Source organism: Phaseolus vulgaris, chromosome 9 (genome assembly GCF_000499845.2).
Source record: "Phaseolus vulgaris cultivar G19833 chromosome 9, P. vulgaris v2.0, whole genome shotgun sequence".
NCBI classification, from domain to species: domain Eukaryota; kingdom Viridiplantae; phylum Streptophyta; class Magnoliopsida; order Fabales; family Fabaceae; genus Phaseolus; species Phaseolus vulgaris.
This window is the reverse complement of record NC_023751.2, coordinates 12,622,818-12,633,679: the sequence shown is the minus strand read 5'-3', so window position 1 is coordinate 12,633,679 and position 10,862 is coordinate 12,622,818. Positions and strand designations below refer to the sequence as shown.

General features: G+C 25.2%; 1 protein-coding gene across 4 annotated transcripts; it reads right to left on the bottom strand.

Moving 5' to 3' along the window:
• Positions 1–1,889: 1,889 nt before the first annotated feature.
• Positions 1,890–3,701, bottom strand: LOC137821839 (uncharacterized). 4 transcript variants are annotated; one of them, XM_068626612.1, is made up of 3 exons: positions 2,948–3,701; positions 2,632–2,717; positions 1,890–2,553 (listed from the first exon to the last, which is right to left on the bottom strand). In XM_068626612.1, the coding sequence occupies exons 1-3, from the start codon at positions 3,400–3,402 to the stop codon at positions 2,000–2,002; spliced, it is 1,095 nt and encodes a 364-aa protein (XP_068482713.1). In that variant the 5' UTR covers positions 3,403–3,701; the 3' UTR covers positions 1,890–1,999. The 4 variants fall into 4 exon arrangements, with proteins under 4 accessions (XP_068482713.1, XP_068482715.1, XP_068482712.1 ...); XM_068626614.1 differs by having other exon boundaries at positions 2,641–2,717; XM_068626611.1 differs by having other exon boundaries at positions 1,890–2,556; positions 2,948–3,695.
• Positions 3,702–10,862: the final 7,161 nt, after the last annotated feature.

The window sequence follows — 10,862 nt, the reverse complement described above, 5'->3', positions numbered from 1 at the left end:
AAACAACAACTAATGACTCTGACCCAAAACTCTGGGATTAAAATACAAAAAAATGATTTCAAAGCCGAAATAGCATGTTGTAGTTTAAAATAATTACTTTTACAAAGTTGTTGGAATGTTTGGATTAGTATATGTTGAGAATTTTATCCTTTTTAATTTTTTTTATTGTATAATTTAATTTATGTTTTAATTAAATATTTTATTATCAAACGGTGAGAAAAAGAAAAGTGGGTGCAAAAGTATTTTTTGATGGAATATTTATTTGAAATTAGATTGTTGAAGAGAAATTGAAAGGAAAATATAGTAAGTTAAACGTCTCAATCATGTACCTATAAAAGTACTGCATACTTGTAGGCTTGGCTCGTCTTGTAAATGCGGCGTTGAGCCCCACATTGAAGCGAAACCGTTTCTTTAAAATGGAAAGGAGAATGGCTCGATGACAGTAACCACTGTGGGTGGAGAGATCATCATTTTGCCCCCACAAAACAAATTTTAATAGTGACGTTGATGTTCGGTGAAAAAATTACTCTCTATAATTATTCATCCCCCTGCTACAATTCTTTAACTATTGTTATTATTTAGGATCATAACTATAATGTTGTCTGTGATGCATGTGTTAAATACACGATTTAAAACTAGTATGTATTGTAAATATAAATATAAATGTAAATACGATAATTAGTTTCTGCAAAGTGATTTTTTTTTTGTTCTTTTGGTGTTTGCTTTTCTCCCATTGTATTAAAATTTACTAACGTTTGCTTGGACACACGGATTTAAGCGGTTAAATAGACAAGGGAGAAAAACAGGAGGGAAAAGTTAAAAAAAAACACGAAGAACAAAATTCAATTTTTATTTTTCACTTTTATATAACAAAACGTAACTGATTATATATATATATATAACACAAAATTATATAATATGATTGATTACCTAAACATATATAGTCTATTATCAAATGCTTTTATATAATTAATTATTATTAGAATTTTATTAATATTTATATTTTATTATGATAAAATAAATAATTAAAGTAAGAATATAAAATAATAATATTTTAATTAATTAAATTAGTTTAAGCTTGATTATTTTATAAAATAATTTCTTCAAATCTTGTTATCCTAAATATAACTTACTTATTTAATACATTTTTAATAAAAATTATATTTTAAATATTATTATTCTAATATTTAATTTATCTTTTCATTTTAATTCACATTTATTTATTATATTACTAAATTAATTTAATTTTCCATTCCATCACATCAATCAAAATAAATATCATATTTTCACTCATTTCAATTATTTTTTTCCTGAATCCTTTTTCACTCCGACTTCAATCCAACCTAATGTCTAAAAAAAGAACATTTCAATAATTCTAAAGCAATTAACAACTTATAAACTTAACTATATTGAAAAATTTACATAATACAAGCGTCAGTCTATTAATTTTTTACTTTAATGAATAAAAGTAATTATATAATTTATGATCAGATAAAAAAATTCAAATTTTATTTTTCTAAATTTATTATATTTGTATGGGAAAAAATTCAACTTCCTTTTCAATAATATATATATTTAATTTAAAAATTAAAATAAAATTTTCTAAATATCTTTTAAATGACGTAAACTAATTACTTTATAATTAATCATCATTCAAAATTAATTTATACTTAGTCTTACTAAAATACTTTTGCAATTTATCATATAGCACAATTACTTTATCTTTTTTTATTCCTACTGATTTTAATCTTCTCCAATTAGACATAAGGTAAACGCATCGATGTAGTGAGAGTGCGTTCTACTAAGATACATGATTATGCAGGATTAATAAAAAAAAAAGTGAGCATACACCATTGTGGACCAAAAAATGGATAGAAAAACTAAAGAGATGATCAAAAACCAATTCCAGTGGGAATTGAAAGGCAATGTTTTAAGAAGGAAGGGTTGAGAATGAGAAACGAGGAGGAGTTATTACAGTTACAATAGAAATGGATTAAACTTACAAGGTTGGCGCAGAGTAAAGTTGAATCATCTCTGTTACAATGTCCTGGGTCAGGCGTTCCAAAAGCGCTTCCACAATCTCAACGCAAATATGTCTCACTTGAGGCTTAAACTCACTCCATTCATCCAAACTCAGTAAGTTGGTTATTCCATTTGTCTCTTTTCCACCCAATTCCCTTCTCCTCCACCATATTATCTTCCCCAACTCCTCACCTCCTCTTGATTCTTTCAAACACTCCTCTTCCCTACACTCTTTTCTCCAAACATTTACACTAATTTCTCTCACACAGTAAAACACCACCTGCTTTAGCTTAAGCAAAAATGTTTTAGATTTCAACACCTGGCAAGCGTTTGCGTCTGCGTTTGCCCCAAGGAGCTCTCGCAACTCCTTGCTACATTTTTCTCTCTTCGCCGACTGCATAAGCGAACTCCACAGAGCCACCGATAACACCGAATCCTCCGCCATTTTCTTCGGCACAAAGACACAGCAATTGCTCCTTTTCTCTTCCATTCCCGAAGCATCCGGCTTCAACGTCGCCTCCGTTATCGACACTGCTACATTATTACTACATCATTACAAAACTGTCACTTCTAATAAACTAATTTTGAACACACTTTATAACAACCCACCAAACTTACTACTACTCCGACAATCTGGAACAGAGTCTCCTTCTAAGCGTCTCTGCTGGAGCTTTTCATTGTCGGTAGTCTGCTGGCTTTGTTCGTAAGGGTAACAAAACTAATCAATAATACACTTTTTTTTTCTTCAATTTATTGATATGACACCAAACACCAATGGAATAAAGTATTTTTTGTTTTCTAAATAGAATTATAATTTTACTCCAGAAATCGAGTATAAAAATATGCATTGAAGATTATCATAAATTACGGAAGTTAAATCCGAATTCTGGTAGAATAATAATAGTGTAGAAGTATCAAAAGGTACCTCTCTAGTATTCCAATACTTGAACCGTGGCAAGTGTTTGGAGAAAACAAAGCTTTGTCTTTCTCCGGCGACAAAGAGGTTCCGTCTTCATCAATGTCCGAGCACGAGAGGTAGACGGTGGAGTTGGTGGCGGTTGAGAATGAGAAGCGATCTGTGTCTTCAATTGTTTGATCACTGCTTTCGGGTTGAGCAGGGAGAGTAGCATGAACATGTTGGTTTGTGATGGGAGAGTTTCTGATTACGATACAGTTATGGGTGTGAAAAACAAACTTCTTGTGAAGAGTAGTTAGAAGTTTGGAAAATTGGAATAGAGGCTCTCTCTTTTTGGTCTTGGGCGATTCTCCATTGGTTGAGTAGCCTCTTTCTAGAAGGTAAAGGTGAAGGATGAAAGGGTCTTGTTGCTCCTTTAGAAATTCTCCAAGTGGTTTCCCTGATTTGGGTTTTGGTGAAGCCATAGAAAGGGATGGGAATTGGAATGGGGAATTGGGTGGGAATATAAGAAGATGTGGATTTATTAATTGGGGACGTGATAAGGAGCAGAGCAATAAATTTGAATAGACAAGATATCTGACATAGTTTAGGACAGTGCGGTAGTAGAGATATAAGGAGTTTGGGAGTTACGTGATCCCAATCTCTATGGATGTATTTTACCTACCTCTTCTTCTTCTGTCACCTGCTTCTTCCAACTTCAAAATCAACCTGCAAATTCCCTATTGCCTCTGCTAGACATTTTGAACTCATATCAATTCCAACCAATTTAAATAATCAATGTGAATTCCTCATAAATACCCTCCACTGCCTTTTCCCGTCCTTTCCTTTTCTTTCATTAATGCCCATAGTTTAAATTTTCAATTTTAAATATCTTAACAAATTATTTTTATTTTTTTTAGTTAGGGTTTGAGATAATTCGCACACAATCAAATATAATTAATAATCACTACATTTAATATATTGTTTGTTTTTAATTTAAAATTCAATCACTGTTTTATTCTTAAAATACATCTCATAAAATTAAAAAAATAGATAAAATTATATATAAATTATCATTAGTAGAACAAATTTAAAATATATATAGATATAGACTCATACCTATTATAGGTAGGTTTTTTCCTAAAATTGATATAATTTAAAACCAAAAATTATGCAAGTAGAAACAGATTTTTTTAAATTTTAAAATTGGGTAAATCATGTTCCGAGAATACGATTTTAAGTGAGATCTGTAGGATTAAAAGCAAAAATTAAGATTTGAATTTATTAACAAATCGTATATATAAAATACGTATTTAGAAAATATTGTTTGGTTATATATAGAATACAGAATTGAAAAAAAATATATAAATTTTCATTTTTAGTACATTTAAATTATCTTTAATTCTTAATAAAATTAATTATGTAATATTTTAATAATATTAAAAAATATAAGTAAATTATTTAAAAAAATGATTAAATTAACTCTAATACATAGGATTAAAAACTAAGTCAGTAAAATTCTAAAAATAAATAAAAACTTTGACTGAAAAGTTAAAACTGAGTACGTTAGAAGATAAAATGTCACTAAAAAAAATAATAATTACTTTCTATTATCATTGTTACATTAGACACTATTTTATAAATTGATTGTTAAATTGATATCTAATTAGCTAATCAGTTTTTTTCTACCAAATTTAAAACTTTGGTAGCTAATTAGGTACCAATTTATAAACTTAACAATAATAGAAACTAATTTAGAAACCAAAATTTTTTGTAGTCTCTAAAATGATTTTTAATTTAGTCACTATAACAACTAAATATTTTTAGTCTATAAAATTAGTTTTTATTTCATGATTTTCTTGTAATATGTATAATTAAGAAACATTTTGGAAAACCTACCCTGAAAAATAAAAAATACTTTTTATAATAAATTTATAAGATAGATTTATGTCGACATTAAAAATGTAACATGTTTTTCAAAAATGTTATAAATATACATTTTGGTATTGTGTTCATAAAATATTGGGATTTTTTTTTTCATGAAAAGTCAATAAATATAAAAAAAAAAGTCAATGCTTAAAAATTATCAAACTAAAATTAAATAACTCCAATTACAAGAGTTGAAGCCAATTGATAAGATGAAAACCAACCAACCCGAAACTAAAAATGAATAATAATACAAGCTAGGGATCTATTGAGTTTAATTTATTAATTATAAGTTAATTATGTGATAATGGATATAATATTTCTTTTAATAAAAACATGTGTATGATAAAAAACAATGACTAAGTTTTTGTCTTTTACGGTGAATTTAAAGATTATGTTAGACCCTTTAGAATTATATATCACAAACTTGAACAACTTCAGGATCATTTCACGACAATTACAAGAGGGAAACAATATTGTCTAACCACCAAGTGAAATAAAGTGGAAATTTGAAAAGTACACCACGTTAAGTTTAGAAAGGATGGGGGCTGTGGGATTAGGACTACACGAAAAGTAGTTAAAATTGAGGCAGAGACCATGAAAAGTGTTTCAAAAATAAAATAATCTATTGTAATTTGAGTGACTTCTACTAAGAGCATTTGAATTACTTGTTGATGTTAAGTTAAATCATATGTATATTTAATGAACTCTCTTATAATGGATAATTTAGTAAAATTTCTTCGATATACTACTATATTTAACTAGTGATAATTTATTGTGTTGTTATATTTTGTTACAATAGTTGAGTTGATTTTGAAAAGATTTTTTACCTTATTAAAAATGTTTCTATTTATAGAGGTGAATAACCTTTATTTTTGTCTTTGTTTGTGTGTTATGATTTTTTCTCTTTAGTTAAACTTAAAATGAGTGTACTCAGACCATTTGTTTTGATTTTAATAAGAAAAAGAAAAAGAGATATTCATTCTCATATCATTTACCTCATTTTACTCATTTGTTCATTTTTGTTCTCTTTTATTAATCTCTGTTCTATTTCATAATATGATATCAGAGCCATTTCGAATCTATCCTAACAAGTGTTTGTTAGGCTTATCAGGTCATCCACTATCGGGCTATTATCGGACCACTCATAATATGTTGTCCCACGCATGAGCTGTCATCCTCTCGTGAGGGGTGTGTTGGAGATCTCACATCGACCAGAGATGAGAACAATTCATTGTATATAAGTGGGTGCAAACCTTACCTCATGAGTTGATTTTATGGGGTTGAGTTAAACTTAAAGTCTACTTTATAATCTTCTAAGTATATTTTTGTCTTAAACATTTTAATATAAAGAAAATTTTATATAACTATTGACTTATGGGTCACCGAAAAAATATAAAATTTTCTCAACATCCATATCTTGATTGAAAAATAATTTATTAGAAATTTCACATAACTACAAAATAAAAATATTATATAGTCTCTTATTTTTTTTTCAATAATTGAAAATGTAAAAATTAAATACAATTATTCTCTAGTGTAAATTTTAAATTCTTAATCAAACATGTATATATTTGTAATTACGGACATCCTATGATGTTAAAATTTATAGAAACACTTATGTTTTAAATCTTTAATTAATCTCTATATTTAAATTTTTAGGAAATTAATTTGTAAATAAAATAGCACTAAAAAAAATTAAAACAATAGGAACGAGTCCCATGTATTTATTATTTGAGTTTTGGTGTGTCAACTCACCTTTCAACTCTACTCATAGCTGTGTTTATTATTTAAAAAAAATATATACTTTAATAATTTTCTCAAAGTATATATCTTTGATGTGACCGTTTTAATAAAAAAAATATAATAAAAAAAATTATAATTAAATTATGTAAAAAATAATTAAGGTAATAATATTGAGAATTATAAAATAGATGTAATTTATTTTTTTAAGATATCATGACTCTTTTTATAATTTTGTGTCAATTCACCTCGTATTTGATTGGGTGGAGGATTTGACTACGCAGTGCTCAAAATCATTAATGAAGATTATAGAGTATTTTTTAGAAATACAGCAATATATAATAAAATACATTTTATACAAAATTAAATAGTAAATTGAAATTAAAACTAAATAATTTAGAACCCAAAAAAATGATATAAGAAAATAGACAGAGTGACTAATTAAGTCACCCTATAAATTGCTTTTAATCCGTTTTTAGATAAGTATAACAGGATGAGTTATCATCCAACCTTAAGACCCGTTTGGTTCATAAGAATGAAAGGCTGTGATTTACTGTGCTAAGGTAAAGCACAAAATTTAAGAAAAAATATTTGGAATAACACATAATTCAAAATTAATTTTGTGTTTGAAACTTTCTCAGACTTACAAATATATATATATATATATATATATATAATAATAATAAATTATTTATAATTTATTCTGTTATCCTTTTTATTTTAAACTTAAATTATTATTTATTTTTATTTTAAAAAAATTGCACAATTCAATATAATATAATAATATTAATATATATATATATATATTAAATATTAAATAAATTTATATCAGAAAATATATAATAATTAATAATTATTATAAATTATAATTATTATTAATAATAAGAAATATTTTTAAAAATAAAAAATAAAGATAAACATAATAATGTTATTTAATATAAAAAAATTATCAAATATTTATAATTATAAATATTTAAATATTTTTTATTAATTTTTATATCATTTTGTATTTTTTGTCAAATAATTCTAATATATTACACAAAATAATATTTTAATCACTAAAAATAATATTTTAATTAAAAATAATTATAATTTATAGATAAATAAATTAAATTATTATTTAATAATTTTTAAATATAAGATTAATTTTATAAACATAATTTTTATCGATTAAAAAATATAATTTTAATTATATCCATCCCATTATTAAAAAAAAAAACCTTTTTTACATTTTCACTATATTTACTTTAATTCAGACAACATTTATTTTCTTCACATTTCTCATTCTTTCAAATCCACTCTCTAATTCAAACAAACAAAAACATAATATATATATATATATATATATATATATATATATATATATATATATATATATATATATATATATATATCGGATGGACTCAATATCTCCAACCCATTTCACCACCCTTTAAAAAACATTAATTTCATAGTCAAATTCTTGAAAAAAAAATGTCGGTGGCTAGGTGCATCCTTCCAAAATGTAGTGATGGCGATAATATTAGATGATCTATACTGTTAAATTCTATGAATTAATTTAATAAATTTAAGTTCGAAATAATTTATTTTGATAGGATTGATTTCAAATTCCATTTATGTTTAAACACAACTGTATTAGCAAAGAAGAAAGATGATATCAATTACAACATTGAGTTTTGTCAAAAAAAAAAATATTTTTTTTAATTGAATGCTTATCTGTCCTTCTTAACTATACATTACCCTTTTATGTTTCTTTACAATTTTTTACAACATTAAATACTATCGTACCATTTAGGTCAATATTCGAAATCCCTATATCCTGAAAAAAATAAAGATTTATTATTAATAAGTGTTATTTTTGAAAGTAATTGATAATGTATATTTTTTTTATCAATACATTAATTATAAATAAGATTTTACAAGTCATATATCTCATGAATTCATTTTAATCGCTGTAAACTTCACTCAGTCAAATAAAAAATTAACTCTGTCCTGGGAAATTTTATAATAAATCATATATATTTTACCGGGTATCATAATTTCAGCTTAGTCTAATGTAATTTCAAAACCAATTCTAAATGTTACAAGTTTTCGATTGACCCACAGCTCAACTAATTTGGGTATTTTGGAGTTGGACTTTCGAGAAATTATTTCATCATAATATTTAAATATTTCATGACAACGAAGGATTTAATTGCAACTATAGTGATTGAAGAGACACGATGCAATCTAACCAAAATTAATCATATTTGCGATTCATTATCTTTCATATGATCACTATCCAAAGAAGCATTTAGTAGTTACTTGCATGTCACATAATATTCTTAATGATTGATATGTGAGGACACAAAGGGATTACTTTAATTATCGATAGGTATTACTTATCTTTCTAGCACTTCTGTAATTTGTGCGAATAATATTACGAAAAAGACAAATGGTACGAAACAAAATATTATATGGGAAAAGATCCAAAAAAGGTAAAGTAATGGTGGGAACATAAAAAAGTTAGATGACAAATGCAATTGAAATGACATTTTTGTTTGATTAAACAACTCTCACTTATATGCGAATTAGGTTTGATTATGCAAAACACCATGATTAAAGGCAAGGCAATTATGGTTAAAGCAGTATGGGCGCATTTTCTAGAAGCAATACAACATTTTAATTGAGTGTCTATGCAACGTTGTTTATCTTCAAATGTTTAATTATTATAATATTTTTGCACAGAAAAAAATTCATGATTTTTTTATTTTTATTTTTCTGCAAGCCAACACAGATTGCTATTAATATAGACAGTAAACATGTCCTTCCTATTTTATGAAATCAATAATAAATCACACTAAAAAAATATGAAATAAAAATTAATTTTAAAGACAAAAAGTAATTAATTGTTAGAGTACTAAATTAGAGAAATTTTAGAGACTCATACAAATTTTAGTTTCTATTAGTGTTAAATAGTTTCTAAATTAATAAATAATTGGTAGTTAAAACCTGGGTAATTAATTAGATACCAATTTAGAATTTATTTAACAATAATAAAAATTAATTTAGAAATTAATTGTTTTTTAGTTTTTAAAATTGTCTCTAATTTAGTAATTATAATAACTAATTATTTTTAGTTTCTAAAATTAGTGTGAGGTAATTTTTGTTTACTGTAATTTACATATTTATGGTATTGAGTTTTTTCTTTACAATTTCAGTTGACGGAAAATAGAAAAGGGTTTTAGTCATTGTATGAAGCAAAAACTGTTAGCAGTATTTATTTTGTTTATCTTATTTCAAGAACATAATGATATTTTTTTTTAATCTCAGGACAACTTAAAATATTCATTTGGTTAAAATTAAGCAAATCTAATTTTACTTTTGGAAGCATTAATATGTAATGAGAGATCTATTTAGTACAAAAATAGTATTATGAAATTTTATTGAACCAACAGAAATTATAAACAAAATTATTTGTTTCCTTAGGTGAAACTATTTATGATTCCGTTGGTTCATGTGATAATACTTTATTATCTAATAAACTATAAGAAAAACAATATATATAGAGATAGATAGATATGGATATTAAGAACTTTTATCCCAACTATACATATGTTAATAAATTTTTTATCTTGATTTATTATAATAATCAAGTTTATTATGTAAATGTTGAAATTGTTTTTTTTTTCTTTTGAAGATTTTGATGTGATGAATAAAGTTAAAAATGTATTTTCTAAAAATGTTTATTAACCTATGTGATAGTTAGAGGGAAAAAAAAAATCAAATTTGGATGTATTGATTGTGAGTACTCTTATTGAACCAATGTGTATGACTGGTAATTGTTTTTAAATAGTCTTCCTTTTCAAGTGCATCTACGGTTTTCATTAAGGATATAAATAACATTAACTACGATTCTTTATTATATCAACTCGTGTATGTGTAAGTGTTAACAGAGAAAAATAAACAATCAATTTAATTAGATATAAAATTATGACACCATATTTCTTACTGGTTAATTATGGATATATTCAATTCAAGGGTTTCTTTTTAAGACCGTTTGAACCGGAACCAAATAGAGCATCATTAAAATTTATATAAGAATTGTATTTTTTATTTTCTTTATTGTTGATTTCAGGTTATAAGTTTTGATATAGAAGATAAGTTAATAATGTGGCTTATAAATTAGGTATGGTGTCAAAAGATTATGCTAATAACCACATGTTTTAATATCATATTCTTTATTGTATTTATCTTATCATCTTGAATGAAATTAAACAAGTTACTTTAAAAAAAA

Coding starts and splice junctions, on each gene's coding strand:
- LOC137821839 (XM_068626611.1), bottom strand. CDS start 3,402: ATGGCTTCACCAAAACCCAAATCAGGGAAACCACTTGGAGAATTTCTA. Junction 2,718..2,947: donor AGTATTGGAATACTAGAGAG/GTACCTTTTGAT, acceptor TTACGAACAAAG/CCAGCAGACTACCGACAATG. Junction 2,557..2,631: donor TCGGAGTAGTAGTAAGTTTG/GTGGGTTGTTAT, acceptor GTAATAATGTAG/CAGTGTCGATAACGGAGGCG.